The following is an 18017-nucleotide window of genomic DNA, read 5'->3' on the forward strand; positions in this document are numbered from 1 at the left end:
AGTCGGGCCTAGCAGACCATGCACTGGATACCCCTGCACACAGGATCAACTGGAAAAACACAAAAGTACTACACAGAAACCCGTATCAATCAGAGAGATTGTTCTTAGAGGCGACAGAAGCCCTAAAACACACTCCAAATCTCAACAAATATGGCTCTATTAACTTGCCGAAGATCTGGTAGACAGTCATATTAAGAAAAAACTAGCACGTTTCTAGGACTCTAGTAATATATGATAGTTTTTTTTCAGATAGAGGGCGCCAAAATCAGGACTCTAGTCTTATGTTGCTACTACAATTTTGTTTAAGTACACCATGTTTTAGTCTCGCGTATTGTGACGAACAGTGTTTTTGTGCTCTGAAGATGCTGGTTATAACACCAGCGAAATATCAGCATCAAGTTAATAAACGAATTATTTATTTAGTTTCTGTGTTCTATTATACCGTTAAAATAATAAACAACAAGTAATTGTTTGGTCGGTTATGAAGTACATGTACTGACCTGAGTTTTGAAACGTTTTCATGGTGCAACTTCCAGCCACCTGCAATTCATATTTCTGGTCTCGTCCTTCAGATGGAATTTCTTAGAAATATGTCAGTATGCATTACAATATCCTGGTCACCACAATCCCATCTTAAAAAAAAGTTATATTGGACTGTCTTCTAAATTAAAAAAAAAAGTGTTAATGATGCCTTCAAAATACTCAGCTCATCCTTTCTAGACATAATCTTCAAAACTTTCTTGTTTTCTTTAGAAATCTTGAAAGTGTTTATGCACTTTTTTCATGCCTCTTATTTAAAAAAAAAACATAAAATCTTATTCATAATATGTATTACTTATTACTTTTTATGGCCTAGGAAATGAATTATTTCTGAGTACACTGGTAATCCAGTCTTAATAATGAACAAAAAATTAACTTACATTTTAGTTATTATAATAAACCCCGAAACTGTTACACATCATGCTTTGAATACAACTGACATGAATATCCTAATAGTTTTTGTAGATGTATCTTAACCATAATAATTCTTGATAAATATTGCAGCAGAACAATGAATTTAGCATTCAGGAAAATAAAATTCTCTTTGTGGCTCTCACTTAAAAGTAATGAAAATCATAATAGCAGAAGTATTGATTATTTAATAGTAGAGATTAGAAAACTCCAAATTGAATGATTCAGGTCTATACTAAGATTTTCCAAGATTCAGATTTCTGTCCAAGACTTTCTGAACTTTAATTCTTTTGAACCACTAAAACTTAAGGAAACTATTACAGTCCAACCACAGATACAAGAGACCTTGATACTTCTGCACATGGCAGAAGAAGGCAAATTCATTCCAATAATAGGATAATCAATGAGTTTTGTGGGATGGGTGTTTATTATTACATGTCAGAAAATTAGCTATTCTTTTGTGAAAATTCGAGTTTTTAAAGTGAATTATTTTGCATATATAACAGTTGGAAAATTTTATGCACAAAGCATGTGATTTTGCATGTTGGTGATGAATTCATACATCACCTTATTCCCCGCCCCCCCATAACACATGAATTGACTCTGTTTGGCATTGTGCCAGCCTAGAGTTGTCGCAACTGTGGGAAAACTATATCTGAAGGTGGCTAAAATTATTTTTAGAATTTAGATTTTCTTTGTATATGCTTTCTTCTTAAAATGTGTTTGTTGAAGAAAAAATAAACATTGTTTTTGATTATTGAAGTAATTCAGTGTTTCTTCCTTAGAAATTTCCTCACCTAGTTCAAGTAACAACTGTGGAAAAGTGGTTGCCTTTACATGCAGCAGTTATTAATGGCCATGTTCATGTTCTTGAACTTCTTTTGAAATTTCCATACATGGCTGATGTCATGCACAGTTATATTGACAAATCAGGACAGTGGGAATATTCCTTTCCATTTGATATTAATGCAAAAGATGTTACAGAACAATCTGCACTATATGTTGCTTGTTATGTAGGGAATCAAAGAATTGTAGATATGTTACTAAAATTTAGAGTTCAGGCTAAAAGAATTGCTAATACTTCTGAGAAGGAAACAAAAAGTGATTCAAAAGAAGAAATAAGAACAAATTTGGTAAGCCCCAAGCGCCAAATAGCAAGTGGACTGCAACTTGTTATGGCAAAATTGAGCTTAAAGAACAATACTGAATACAGTGAAGAAAGAATTGAATCTATCATTAGTCCTCTTGATTTGGATATTTATTGCAATAACAATACAGAAACAGCCCTTCATGTTGCTGTAAAAAATAAACATCATAATATTGTTTCTATGTTGCTTCAGAATGGAGCTAATCCTAATCTTTGTATTAAGCCATCTCAGGATGATATTGATCAATCTCAACAAGATGAATATACTGGTACTGTTTCTACATCTCTTGTAGAAGCATGTAAAAATAGAGATGGAAGTATGGTAGACTTCTTGATAAGATATGGTGCTCGGGATGATCATTGTAAGGCCCTTAGGGTTGCAAGTCGCTATAAAGATGAACATATTGTTTCCAAATTGCTAACAATAAAAGCTCATCAAGATCCTGAATTTAAAATAAATAAGAAAGCCTTAGATATAATACCATCAACTCATCTTGGAGGTCTGCTAGGAAGTGTGACATTCAGCTCAATGTTCCCAACTACAGCAGTAATGATAAATTGGCATGGACAAAAATGTCTTCATTATATAAGAGAAGAGTGGTTAATTAATGCTAGTTTAGTGCATAATGTTAAACTGAAATTGACTCCACGCAATCAGAGTACAGCGTTAGTTGCAGTTACTCGTCTTGATATATCTAACAATCAGCTCACTGAACTTCCTCTGTGTATATTTCAAATGCCTTCCTTAAGGATACTGAATGCTGCACAAAACAAAATATTTAGGCTTCCAAAAGATGATCAAAAAATCTCGGGCTCACCAAAATTTAAGCAACATGATAATTTGCAGAAGGCATCTGGTTGGTGCTGCACTGTTTTAGAAGAAATTCATTTACATGATAATCGTCTCGACATTGTGCCATCATGTTTGTTTGAGTTGCCTTCTCTTGTACTTTTAGATTTATCAAATAATAAGTTACAAACTTTACCCTTTAAAATGTGGACAGCCCCAAAATTGAGAGAATTAAATTTATCTCTTAATATTCTTCATGATCTACCTTTATTTCCTTCTCCTCCTGTTCGTTCGTCATCAGCATCAAAGCTAGCATCATGTACTTTTGAGGAACAAGTTGTTACATCAACAGAATCCAGTCCTTGTCACTTAAGTAATGAAATTCTATGTGCAGAAAACTCAGTACCACCTACTCCAAAGATAAGCTCTTCTGTTCCTTCCCCTCCTCCTTCAACAGGAAGCGATGTAGTAACATCTAGTTACCAAACTAGTTGTGTAAATACTCAGCAAGAACTACACCACCATAACATGTGGAGCCATACTGTTAAAGTGAGTTGATTATGATTATCATTTGAGATTCTGTGAAGTTAATAAATGAAACTTATTATTGGTTATATATACTGTATATAATAATTAATCTTATTGCATCAATGCTTACTGTTATTTTCTAGATCAGTAATTAAGACCTTTTTACCTTGTGTATTATCTGACCGCAAAATGAATTTTTTTCTAGCTGGCATGCATGCTATGCAAAAAACAATATATATAGGTTGTTTGAAAATTTTGTATGCACACTTTAAAAATTTTTGTTTTGTCAACAATATGAATAATTTTAATAGATTTTTTTGCATGTTTTAAAACTAAAGCATATTTTTTTTTATATTGAACTTTTTTTTTACAGATCCCACATTTTCTCTAATCATCATCATCATCAGTGAAAATGTGGGGGCAATGTAGCAAGATACACAAAACATTTCACCTGACTTGTGCTTTAGAGTTTATAGAATTCTTGAAAAACATTGATTGTGTAAGCCAGACAGTTTGTGCATCTCTACTAATTTTGGTTTATTATAGAAAATTTTATGATTTAGCTTTAAAAAAAAAATCAGGTTAAAATAATTCATACTGTATTGAATGAATGAATATATGAATGTTCATTCATTTGAAGATTGGAGTTAGAAAATTGAGAAATCTTGAAGAGAAATTGAAGTCGCCAGAGAATGTGGCAGGGGATTTGAGCTGTGCTGAAAATGTGCTTTTATAATCAGTGAATAGTGTGACTTCTGTCAAGATTTGTGCTACGTTGTTTTTCTGTAATACAAGTGTCCTTCAGTGGTTGTTTTTGGAGTGAGTTGTTGTCTCTATATTGATGGGGTCGGAATTGGATTCATAGCAGTGTAAGAGAAGACGAAGATAACATAAGTTTTCATTATTTAGATATTTAGTATACTTAAATATGTTTTATACTTATAGTTAACTTTTACTCATACAGTTATACCTATAGTTATGCTCACTTATACTTATGTAGTGTTTAGTTGTAATAGTTCCTCGACACTGTTTTCAATAATGGTGGCAGCAGTAGCTAAAATTGCAAATGGCATATCACCATGTCCTCCACCCCCCGCCCCATTTAAGGACTCCATTTTGAATGTATAATAAGAGATTTTGTAGAATGCTGGACTTGTGGAATGTATGCATCCCGGCAGTTGTATATGTGCAGGTGAGAGAAGGAAAAATACGTATATGCTAAAAATGCAGGCGATGGAAAGAACTTGGTGAGTAGAGATGACTATAACTGATCTCGTTGAGACTATAACTGACTTTGTTGAGTCAGAGGTGGGAGATTCTCCACATACAGAGGTGAGTGGTATGATGGAGGGCAAGAATAGCGAGAGAAATATGAATAAAATAATGAGAGTGGGGAGTATGGAAAAGTTGGATGATTGTGAAGTCTTCGGAGATGGTCTCAATTGGGAGGATGAATGACAAATAAGAGTGACTGACTTGCAGACAGAGAGAGAGAGAGAGATAGGTGAGCTGAAAGAATAGATGGACTGTCTAGGGAATAAGATGAGATTAGGCAAATGGAAGAGCTGAATGCAAAGCGAATCAGAGTAGGAGTGAGAGAGAGAGAGAGAGAAAGAGAGAGAGAGAGAGTTATAGAAATGATAGAAGAGGAGAGAATAGGAACAGTAGAAGGGAGGGATTGAGAAAGAGTTATGGGAATGAGAGAGAGAGTTACTGGAATGATACAAGAGGAGAGAATGGGAACAGTAGAAGAGAGGGAATGAGAGAGAGTTATGGGAATGATAGAAGAGGAGAGAATAGGAACAGTAGAAGAGAGAGGGAATGAGAGAGAGTTATGGGAATGATAGAAGAGGAGAGAATAGGAACAGTAGAAGACAGGGAATGAGAGAGAGTTATGGGAATGATAGAAGAGGAGAGAATAGGAACAGTGGAAGAGAGGAAATGAGAGAGAGCTTTATGGGAATGATAGAAGAGGAGAGAATGGAAACAGTAAGAGAGAGAGAGAGAGAGGGAATGAGAAAAATGTGAGGGAGTACTGGAACCAGGAATAAAGTGATGTCAGGAAGGCAGGCAAGTAGGGCAACACAGAGAGAAAGTGTTAGAGGGGGGAGAGAGAGAGAGAGAGAGAGAGAATAAGGGATGCATGTGAGCACTCGAGGAACAGGGTGGTAAGAGATGTAATGTATAGGGACTCAATGATTTGTGGTGTGCAAGATAGGACGCATCAGGAATGTTTGCCCGGAGGAACAATGGAAAGTGTGGCTATGGCATTTAAAAGGGGTGACATGGTGGATGAGATGATTGTGATGGTAGGAACGAATGACTTGAAAGGTAATGTAAATTGGGCAATGAGAGATATGAGATTCTTGCTTGAGGTTGAATGAAAGAAAACACAGTGAGGAAAGATAGCGTTTGTGTTGATTAGGTATGATAGTGACGAGCTGAGCAGAAGAGCAGTAATATTGAATAACATAATAACTAGAATGTATCAGAAGAGAGGATTGGAATATGTGGATGCTTGGCGAGTGTTTGAGGACAGAAAGGAATTGTAAGTAAAAGAGACCACCTGCATTTGAATGAAGAAGGACATAGGCATCTGGAGAAATTACTGTTCTGAACGAGTCGGTGTGTCAATGCTGGGAAACTAGAATGACCAGGATGGATGGTAGCAGGGGTGGCCTCTTGTGGTAATGGGTACTTGGGAGAAGGGGGGGACGACATCAGGTAATGCTGAGCCCAGTGGTGTCTAGAGGGGATAATGCTTGGTATAGAAACATTTGCATTTTTATGCTTTATACTAATGCCAGGAGTATCTAGAATAAAGGAGAGGAATTGGTGACGCTGATAGGATCAGCCTGGCCAAAAATTATTGGGATCACTGAGACATGGTTGACAGAAGAGGATATAATAACAGGAATAGAAGTTGCTGGGTACAGCATTTTTTGGCAGATAGGAAGGGAAAGCGTTGTGGTGGAGTACTGATTATGATAATTGACGAGTTATGTCATCTAACAGCGGAGGCTTCTATCATTCCCATAACTCTCTCTCTCATTCCCTCTCTTCTACTGTTCCTATTTTCTCCTCTTGTATCATTCCAGTAACTCTCTCTCATTCCCATAACTCTTTCTCATTCCCTCTCTTCTACTGTTCCTATTCACTCCTCTTCTATCATTGTGAAATTGCTCAATGAACAATTTCAAACCAAGGAGCACAGAGAGTAGGGAACATCTCCTGTTCCTTACTCTTCTTGTTCCCTATTCTTCCCTACTATACTGCTGCAGTTAAAATCTCCTATAACAATCATTCTTCTTGCAAGTGCAAGAAGTATGATTGTTATAGGAGATTTTAACTGTAGCAGTATAAATTGGGAAGAGGAAGATGCATGTAGCAATAACGGAATGGAATTTCTAGAATTCTTGAGGGACAAATGTCTTAGGCAACATGTAATAGAGGAAACAAGAGGTTCAAGAGTTTTGGATTTGGTCATAGCATCAGAAAAGTTGATAATAATTCAGATGACATCTCTCCCACCAGTTGGAGAGAGTGACCACATGGTTTTGACTTGAAAGATGAAGTAGGGGACATGCAGGAATATCAAAGAGACAGAAACATATGTGGAATTATAAGGCAGATGATTATAATAGTCTTAGACGTCAACTTGGGGAAGTTTCATGGATGGAGGAATTGGAAGGCCGGGATATCATTAGTCTTGGGAAATTGTGAAAGAATATTTGTTAGCAGCAATAGTAAGCTGTATTCCACAAGTGAAGAAGAGGACCCAATTTTGTGTAAAGTGGATGACAAACAATATTAAACAGGAACTGCATGTGACAAAGAGGCTATGGAAGAGATATAAGGAGATAGTTGAAGAACAGATGCATGAAGAATATAAGACACAGGCCAAGAGAGTGACTAGTATGGTAAGGAAGGCAAAACTGGAATATGAGAATAGATTGGCCCTAAGATCCAAAGAAAATGCTAGGGAATTTTTTAGCTATGTGGCAGTAGGAGGAATTGTTCAATGAACACTTTATTGGAGTATTTCGTCCTGTAGGAGTAAATTTTAATACTAGAGGGATAGGGCCGGTTCGAGTTATAGAGAGGCCGGAGAAGAGTGTGTTCCAAATACTGAGCACTCTGGATGTTAGTAAAGCTGTGGGACTGGATGGTATTTCACTACGAGTTTTGAGAGAATGTGCTAAAGAACTGACAGCTCCTTTGACCTGGCTTTTCAATGAAAGTCTGGCTATGGGAAAGGTGCCCAGGGATGGAAGGAAAGGAAGATAGTCCCATTGCATAAGGGCGGTAGCAGACTGGAAGTGTCTAATTATAGGCCAGTTTGTGTCATCAGTAGTTGTTAGGATCTTGGACAAATTAGTGAGGCACCATATACAGCATCGGGCAGATGAGGGTGATAATATCTGTGAGAGTCAACATGGATTTGTTAAGGGGCACTCTTGTTTTAGTAATATCCTAGCCTTTTATAATAAAGTTACTAGAGCAGTAGATGAGGGAAAGGCATATACTGCCATTTTCTTGGATTTAGTGAAGACATTTGAGGGTGTCACATGATAAGCTGATATTTAAGTTGCAGCACATGGGTTTGGATGTCAGATTGGTCAACTGGATTCAGGATTGTCTGTCCAATAAGTATCAGAGAGTTGTGTATGGTGGGGCAATTTCAAGGAGGCAGAAGGTTACAAGTGGGGTCCGACAGGGCTCAGTACTGGGACCTATATTGTTTAACCTTTATATCAATGACATTGTCAGTGGATTGAAGAGAAGGATGTTCAGTTGTTTGCAGATGATGTGAAGCTGGGAAGGGTTATTAGTAATAGTGCAGATGTGGTAGCCCTTCAAGTGGATTTGAATAAGCTAGACAGATGGTCAAATGAATGGGGTGTCAATTTAATGCAGCAAAATGTAACGTCTTGAGGTTTGGGATACATCGATGGGACACTGCATACTCTGTTGGAAGAGTTGTACTGGAGGAAGTAGAGGAGACTAGAGATCTGTGGTTGATGATTGATAGAAATCTGAAATTCAGGGGACATATTGCAAAGGTGGTGAAGGTAACACAGAGGATTGCTGAAATAATGAGAAGGACGCTGCCCTGCAGAGATAAAAGCATTATCATTCCGTTGTATAAGACCCTGATCAGACCACACTTAGACTAATGGGCCCTAGGATTTGAAGGGGATAATTAACTGTGGTAAGTGTACAGAGTGGATAACAAAGATGGTTTGAGGACTGTGCAAAGTTAGTTATTAGGATCAGTTGAGGGTATGTGGACTGCAGAGGTTGGTGGATAGAAGAAGGAGAGGTGATATGATTGAGACTTTTAAACTGTTGAGAGGTGGTTACAGGGTTGACACTGGAGGAGTTCTTTCGCTTGGTTGAACAGCAGCAAGGAGTGATGACAAGGGTCCATCCCTGGAAGTTACGAAAGGAAGCTGTGAGCAAGAGGGTGAGGAGTGGTTTCTTTGCATGGAGGGTGGTTGAATCGTGGAATGCACTTCCTAATAGTGGTGAGAATGAGAACGGTCAGTGAGTTTAAGGAGTGGTATGATAGACTTTGTGTTTCCTAAGAGGGACCTCCCACAATGAGTCTTTTGACTCCAAGGAGGCCTGAATAATAATAATAATAATCTGTGTGTGTGTATCTGCTGTTCACACTTTTATATTGCAAATTTTACACAATTACATTTTTAAATTTTATTAGCTAATAAAAAATTTAATTTTATACTGCACAGTGAATTAAAATAATTTTTTAAGCAAAATGTGATTTTTACAAATTTAGTTGCACTACATTAAAATCTGATGCCAGAATTTCTGTTTCTAAGTATAGTAGGATAAAATATTATACATATAAACTTTTAATATGAAAATTAAAACAGTAATTGTTACAAAATTTAGTCTTCAAATTTTTTGCTAATGTTCTTGGTTGTAAGCACTATCAGCAATGAGAAACAGCAGTACTCATACAACGTACTGGAATGCTTTTCTTGGTATTGACTTTCCATCTTGTATTTAATAAATCAATCATTTGTTCTGCTTCAGATTCATTGGTCTGGTTGGCAAAATATTAGTGTATTTGCTCTCTAAACCAGCATATAGTGGGTTTGAATTCCACACCATCATGTTTTGAAATCAGCAAATTCTCTATGTGATGCTTAGTAATAGGTTACCCTTCCATTTGTAATTCTGTTTTTCCAATTAAAAACAGAATTTGAAAATTCTGTTTTTAATTCTTATTTATTACAAAAAGAGAAATTTTATTTTATTTTATTTATTTATTTTATTTTTTTTGAGTTCTTGGTTGTGCTTGATGAAAAATAAGGATTTTTATTTGTTACAATAAATATTTAATTACTTTTAACATTTACTTGCCATATATACTGACATACAAGACAACTGGGTGTATAAGACAACCCCAAAATTTCTTTTCAGAATGTTTATTTTGTGTTATACTATCTTGTATCCTTCTTCTTCAACCTTTTGGTTCTGTCCGCTGCTGGACGAAGGTCCCCCCACCCCATGATTTTCCAGGTCACTCGGTTTTCTGCCTCTCTCATCCATCTCACTCTTGCAATTTGTTCCAGTTCATCTCTCTGCCTTCTTCTATGTCTTCCTCTTTGTCTTGCTCCATCCATTGGTCTCCACTCTGTTGTTTTTCTAGTCCATCTCCCATCACTGCATCTGGCAATATGGCCAGCCCATCTCCACTTAGCCTGTTTAATGTATTTTACAATATCCATGGCACCTGTTTGAGATCTTATCCAGGTATTTGTCTTCCTATCTCTTAATGTTATTTTTAGCATAATTCTTTCCATGCTATGTTGTGTTGTTCTCAGCTTTTTGTTTAGGGCTTCTGTTAAAGTCCATGTTTCTCCTCCATATGTTAGGACAGGAAGTATGCACTGGACAAAAACTTTCCTTTTTTAGACTCATAGGGATGTCACTTTTGAATATGTCTCTCATTTTCCCATAAGCCATCCATCCAAGGTGAATTCTTCATTCAATCTCTTTTCTTTGGCACTCCTCAAAGTGACCACAATAATTTTACACTAACAATAGACAACTTCTTACACATTACTTTTACTTTAATATGATGTAGGCATAGCAGTCATCACTTCAGGTGCTTTCTTTACTGTAATTATTTTGTGCCTATGGTCCCACAGAAGGTTCCTAAGGTAGAAGTGGAAGAATTTTTTGAGGCTCTAGAGAAAGCTACTGACACAATGAAAAAGGAAAAGTTGGTCCTTGTTGGGGATCTAAATAGCAGAGTAGGAATTGATTGTCAGACATACAAAAATGTTTTGGGAAAATTTGGAGAAAAGAGCAAAGCTAATAATAAAATGGCAAATACCTGTTGGATTTCTGCTCAGGACATGGACTGGTTATCACTAACACCATGTTCCAATATAAAAATGTGCACAAATTCACATGAAGAGAAGAGGCTAGGAATAAGAACCGTCTCATTGACTATGTTATTGTTGATAGTGATGTTTTCTCACTTGTGCAGAACATTAAGGTGTATAGAGGATTTGAAATTGGAAGTGATCACTATTTGGTCTTGAGCAGGATAAAATTGAATTTCATACTGAAAAGAAGAACATGTAAGAAAGTTTTAAAGTGAATAAAAGTTGAGCAGCTCTCATATGTGAACTGTAGACTAAAATACATAAAGATTATTGAAGAAAAATGAAAGAGTTTGAGAACAGGAACCAAACCTTGGAGATTCAGTGGCAAGCCTTGAAGAAAACCCTGATTGATTCAGCTAGAGAGGCATGTGGTGAGGTTGTCTGCAAGGATAGAAAAATTAGAACTCCATGGCAGACACAGGAAGTTAAAGAGACAGTGAAGGAAAAGAAGAAAGCATATCAAAAGTTCCTGTCAAATAAGTCAGCTTGTGCTCTTAGAGAATACAGAGACAAATGTAAGAAAGTTAAACAAAAGTCATGGGAGGACTTTGGCAAGAACATAGAAAATAAATATCAAGAATGTGGCAAATTTTCTGGAGGTTGTTGAAGAAGCTTAGGAATGGAGGAAAGAGTGCTGTAAAAGGAGTTCGAGATGATAAAGGTGACATGAAAAACGGGAGAAAAAGATATCCTTGAAGTATGGAGTAACTACTTTGAAAATTTGCTAAATGAAACAAGCAGTGATGACAGCACAGTGATAAAAAACACTGACCAGGCATGCAGTCAGGAATGCATATTCATGCTTGATGTAGAAAAAGCCATCAAAGGCTTGAAATGTTAAAAGGCAGCAGGAGTAGATGATATTCGACCAGAAATGCTGAAGTATGGTGGTATAAAAGTCTTACAGTGGCTGCACTGCATAGTTCATAATGCCTGGACAGAGGAACGAATTCCCGATGATTGGAGTAGAGCTCTCATAGTACCCATATATATATAAAGGGAAATAAAACTGATTGTGAGAATTACAGAGGTATATCCCTACTGAGTGTTCCTGGTAAGATATGTGCAAGTATACTTGAGAAACGTTTGAGAAGAATCATGGAAGGGAAGCTTGGTGAAGAACAAGCTGAACTCAGGTCAAATAGAGGCTGTCAGGATCAGATCTTCACTTTATGACAAATAGTGGAGAAATCATGGGAATATAACAAAGATCTGTATTTAAGTTTTGTCGATTTGGAAAAGGCATATGACAAGGTGCCAAGAGAGAAGCTATTCAATACGCTACAGTTATATGGTGTCAATGGGGCATTATATCAAGCAATACTTGGTCTTTATTTGAGTTGTAAGTCAGCAGTTAGAATTGAAGGAAGTACAGGAAGGTGGTTTAATGTTAAATCTGTCAGATATTATCTCCTTTGTTATTCATTATCTATATGGATCACATTATGAAGGAAAGTGGCACTAAACATGATATCAAAATTTGAGATGTTAATGTCAGCTCTTTGCTTTATGCAGATGATGTTATACTTCTAAATAAATCCGCTACAAGTCTGCAAGATTCTCTGACTAAATTGATTAACTGTTGTAATAGATATGGAATGAAGGTCAGTAGTAAAAAGACAAAGACAATGAAAATAGGCAGAATCATTGAAAATGTCAACTGTGTGGTGAATGGAGAACCTGTGGAAGAAGTAAAACATTTCAGCTACTTAGGCACGATTTTTACTGAAGATGGTAAATTAAATATGAAATAGACAACAGAATCAACAAAGCTGGTATGGTAGGAAGTCAATTGAGTAAATTCATATGGAATAAGAGAGAAATTAGTCAGAACACTAAATTAGCTGTATACAAGACAGTGTTCAAACCAGTTTTAACTTATGGATCTGAGAGCTGGGTGAGAAGTAAAACACTTGACCAAAGACTAGAGACTGCAGATATGAGAGTCCTGAGAAAGATTATAGGTGTGAACAAATGGCATCAATGGCAATATCATATTTAAAATGATTATATTAGGAAAGAACTTGACATTGTCAGCATCCAGGAATGCATTAGCAGAACTAATATCAGGTGGTATGGTCACTTAAACAGAATGGGAAAAGAAAGATTAGCAAAACAAGTTTTCTCTGCCAAGTTAGCAGGAAAACGACCCAGAGGAAGACAGACTGAGAATTAGGTGGATTGGTATGGTACAAAGTGCCTTAGACAATAGAAATATAAGATCTGGTAATGTTGGTGTCTTGACAAGTAACAGACTGATTTGGAGGAAAATTGTAGATAGGAAGTTAGTAATGACGTAAATTTTTCATGTAGTACTATCTTATCCTGTACACCCCTTGAGGGTGCATGGCAGGAATTCGATGATAATGATGATGGTTCTTATACATATGTATTTTTCCTGATGATGATCCCTCAATACAGAGGTCAAAACTTTGAATGTGGTTTTCCTAATATTAAGTAAAGATTTATCAAGTAAAGTAATTATTTTAAAACGTGTCGTGTCTCCATAAATTCCTAACTATGAATGCATACCACCATGTAACCTTAAAAGAAAGAAGGGCTGTCCTTTTCTTTCAAGGTACATCTTAAGAAGAAAAAAAAAAAATCTGAAATGTGGAAAATTATTTGCAGCAGATGATATTTGACTTAATATGCTTAATTAGTGCAATATAAAAATTTTAAAATCATTATCATTCATAAGTCAGTATATTTTCATATTGAGGACTGTCCTGTTTTGCTAATGTGTACTACATACAAGTGGCTAAATCAAGAACTTCAGCATCAAATTCTCAATATGTTTTCTCAAAGGGTGTACAGGATGCTATGACAGTACTTCATGAATAAGTTATTGCTAATAATGTCAACAGTATTTCCTATCATTTGTTAGCACTCAAGCATTGTCATATATTTCTGTCTTCTAGGAGAATTCTGACTACATCAATCCACTAGATCTTGATCTTCCCTGAGTTTTTTCCTGCCATATTGCCATCAAACACCTGATTATTATTATTATATTATTATTATCATCGTCATCACCCTATTGCTTAAAGATATATAAGAACTAAATCTTGAACGAATGTTTGGCAACAGTACTCTTATGTTGGGAGGCAATTCATGCTGTATTATTAATAAAATAATACAGCAATTGAACCAAAGGCCAGAATTTTAACCTTTTGTAACACTTATTAAAATTACAGTTGAAAAGCAGTATTCAACAAAACATAAGCAGTTATATCCTGAAACGTTATGGAGTCATAGACTCATCTAGGAGGTCTTTTTTTGTTATGCACACACACACACACACACACCATCATCATCATCCATGCCTTCAACACATTCAAATTCTCTGCAGACACCACACTCTCAGGCAGTGCATTCCAATAATTCACAACTTTCCATGCAAAAGACTCAATTGTCACTTCCTTGCTCTCACACCCTCCTTATACAACTTCCAGGGATGACCTCTTGTTCTCCACCCCATCTCCAATCATTTTATGAAAAACCTCCAATGTTTTCAACCTCTTACTATAACAAACCCATTACTAAGTTGTATGTCTCTGTCATATCACCCCTCTTCCTCCTATCCACTAGACTGCAAATTAAATCCTCTCAACTTTTTAAAAAGTTTTTAACTCCCACGTTTCATCAAATTATAATAATTTGTTCTTTTTCTTTTATGATAATTAAGAAAACATGTCAGAGGTTTTGAAGAAATTCGAAGACACAGGTGCAGGCTGTCATCAAGTTTTTCATGCTGAAGAAAAGTCCGCAACTGAGATCCACCAAATTTTGTGTGAGACTTTAGGGCACTTTGCCCCAGCATATCCAACAGTTGCCAGATGGATGACCAAGTTTAAAACTGGGCATCCTGAGACCACAGATGTCCCCAGGTCAGGAAGACCCTCCACTGTGATCACACCTGTAAATATCAATGTAGTGCATGCCATGATCCTTGATGATAGATAAATACCAGCCAGAAACATTGCAAAGACTCTGGGGATATACAGGGAATGATTTCGGATCAGATCATTATCCACCAATCTGGACATCAGCTCTCAGCGTGGCTCCTTAAATGTTTGAATGCCGACCAAAAGAGAGAATATGTGCTGTCATCTCAAGGGATTTTGGGTCATTTTGAGAAATCAGGTGAAAACGTTTTGGCTTGTATTGTGACTGTTGATGAAACATAGCTTCCTCACTCAGAGACCAGACAACAGTCAGTGGAGTGGAGACACAAAGGTTCTCCACAGCCAAATAAGTTCCAAACCCAAAAGGCAGCAGGGAAAGTTCTTGCCATGGGCTTTTGGGATATGGATGATGCAATCCTTACCAAGTACTTCAAAAAAGGTGAAACTATTACAGCAGCAGTTTATTCAACAGCTCTGAAGGAATTGAAGGAAGTACTGAAGAAAAACGCTGTGGGAAACTGAGCAGAGGTGTGCTGGTTTTGCTGGACAATGCACCTACTCACACTGCTCATGAAACCGACAACAGACAATACACAACTTGGGCTTTCTGTGTCTGTCTCACCCATCCTATTCACTAGACCTGACCTCATCTGACTATTTCCTGTTCCCAAATTTAAAGAAACACTTGAAAGGAACATAATTTACCACAGATGATGAAGTCATATCTGCAGCTGAGGACTGGTTTGTGCTTTTTTTCTCAGAGGATTGCAAATGATGCTGCAGCTTTGTGACAAGTGTATAACACTTCGTGGGGAATATGTAGATAATGTGTAAGTTACATGGTTCTACCTCATTTCCTTTGTGGTGATTATCACAACTTTTCAGCACACCCTTGTATAGTAAGTTTAAAGAAAAATAATTAATCATCGAAAGAAATTTCAAGAATTTTTTTTTCTTGGGTGGGGGCGGGACAGCATGATATTTTATTCATGTACTAAATTGATATTAAATTTAAATACATTTACAGTAATAAAAATTTTATGATTATAATTTATTTCTATAGAATATGATTTTTTTTTTCTTCTTAAGGTAATTGAGGGCTCACTAGAAGAGGACATGAATAAAGATCATCAATGTCAATTAACAACATTGAATCTTGCCCATAATGCCTATGAAACTGTGCCACATGTTTTAGCATGTTTTGCAGTTAATTTATCTCGTCTAAACCTGAGCTATAATAGGCTTACAGATATGGGATCAGTTAATAGTTTTCCAGCTGGGTTAAAGCATCTTGATTTGTCTCACAACCATATTGAATCATGGCTCACGTTGAGGAAATTGGATCCTGAGATTTCTCCAGATGGTGTAACGTGTTATAATCAGTATGAAAGCAGTATTCCAGTTTCTGTCAAACCATCTTCTGGATTATCATCAACAGGTATTGCTTTTAATTTTAGAAGATTTACAATTTTCTTGCTATATATTATATGTCCTAATTCATAAGTCATTTATGTAAATAGCTCCATTATAAATTGCACTTTTACTTCAGAATGTTTATAATAATTTTGGAAGTATGGAGTGAGTTTGTGGTAGAAAAGATTTGTATAAGAGGGATGGCCTGCATTTGAATGGATTCAGCAGTCAAGAGCTTGGAGAAATTATTAATTGGGTTGAGATCTAATGAAGAGAGTCAGGGAAGGTAGATCATCATGGAAGGAATGGTGACAATGATTTGAATGTCTTTGAGCATGGTTATGAATCTGGTGAAGGGTGGAAATTAACTAACACATTGTGTTTAGAGTTTTGAGTCTGTCTGTGGATGAAAAAGAGAATGTCCCAACCAGGCCAAGCAGACCAGAGATGAAAGTATATGTAAAATCGAGGAGATAACTTGGTGTGTCTATATGCACATGCCAGGCACATCAGAAACGAAGGAATAGAGTTCAGTGCCTTGGTAAATATATTTTGCCCTAACATTAATTTGACATTAATGAAACCTCTTTCTTTTAAGGTTACATGGTGATCAGCATTCATGTTTACAAATTTAGGCACACAAATCACACGTGTCGAAATGATTATTTTACTTATTATTAATAAAATAATACTTGACGTTTCGACCCCTGTATTCAGGTCATTATTCGAAAAATACACGTATATATGAGGACAAGCTACATGTTCTTGCTGTCTACAAAGGTAAATTGAATCTAAGCTGTTAATTGATCTTTTACTTAGCCTGACCTCTAGTGGTAAAAAAAAAAAAAAAAAAACCTGCTAAAGTCCTCCCGTACTAAGCTTTTCTAAGGGGTTTGTACAGTTCAGGTTGCTATATTAAGATTTTCTTCTGGACTTGTACTTCAGGTTGCTATTGAATGTTAAAAAAATGTTAAATTAATGAAACCTGACTATCAGAATAAGATGTAGTAACTGGAATCAGGTGTGAATGGTATAGTATTTTTAGGAAGGACAGAGGAGGAGGAGGAGGGTACTCCTCCTTTTTGTCCAGTTAGAGTAGAAACTCATGGAAGAAATAATAATAAAAATGTCCATGTAGCAATGTGTTTTAAGCTATATGGTGTGAAGTCAAGTAAACAGTATAAAATATGTGGTGGTGAGTTTCTACAGATCTGATGGTTCAGTTGATCTGATGGCTCAGAACGGTGGGCTCAGTTAAGAATGTGCATGTTTTGCCAGCATTTGGTGACAGTGATCATGCCGTACTGTCCTGAGAAGTAGCTAACTATGTGAATGATCCAATTAGGACAGATTACATGCTGAGCTACAAGTTTGGAAACCAAACTCAAGAGAATATTATCTTTAGTACAATAGTATCATTTACTGAATGGGAAGAATTTTAGCAATGCATGAGAAGATTTAAAAATGTTCTTAAATGAGGCAACATCAGGACATACCCCAAGAAATCAAAGAACAGATAGGGTGGGAGCGAAGTGGATGTTAAATATGTAAATAATAGGCCTGAAAAGTTACAAGTGTTCTATGGAAAGCTTGAAAAGAAATTGGCTGTGCAGGCTAAAGGCACCCCAAAATAATTTTTTTGTCATGCTACAAGTAAAAGAAAAAAAAAAAATGGGGAAGAATAACTTCAATAAGTTCAGAAGATACCTTTGATAAGATTGTTCAAATAATGTGTGCTTACTTTGCTAAGATCCATCAGCCAGGTGTGTAATATGGTGCACTGTGCCATCTTCATTGGATGAAAAGATAGAGAGGCATGAGAATGAGGTTCAAAAGTTTCATAACATGATTAAGAA

At 36.3% G+C, this 18017-nt stretch overlaps 1 protein-coding gene across 1 annotated transcript in view; it reads left to right on the forward strand.

The window, feature by feature from the left end:
• The window catches only part of Lrrk (Leucine-rich repeat kinase), a 790764-nt gene that overhangs the window by 264070 nt on the left and 508677 nt on the right, over positions 1 to 18017 (forward strand). The window contains exons 9-10 of the mRNA XM_090409582.1: positions 1737 to 3437; positions 15838 to 16188. Of these exons, the coding sequence (XP_090265708.1) occupies positions 1737 to 3437; positions 15838 to 16188 (2052 nt within the window). The remainder of the gene's footprint in view (positions 1 to 1736; positions 3438 to 15837; positions 16189 to 18017) is intronic.

This window comes from Typopeltis vanoorti, chromosome 19 (assembly GCF_054136105.1).
Source record: "Typopeltis vanoorti isolate ZY-2024b chromosome 19, IOZ_Tvanoo_1.0, whole genome shotgun sequence".
NCBI classification, from domain to species: Eukaryota; Metazoa; Arthropoda; class Arachnida; order Uropygi; family Thelyphonidae; genus Typopeltis; species Typopeltis vanoorti.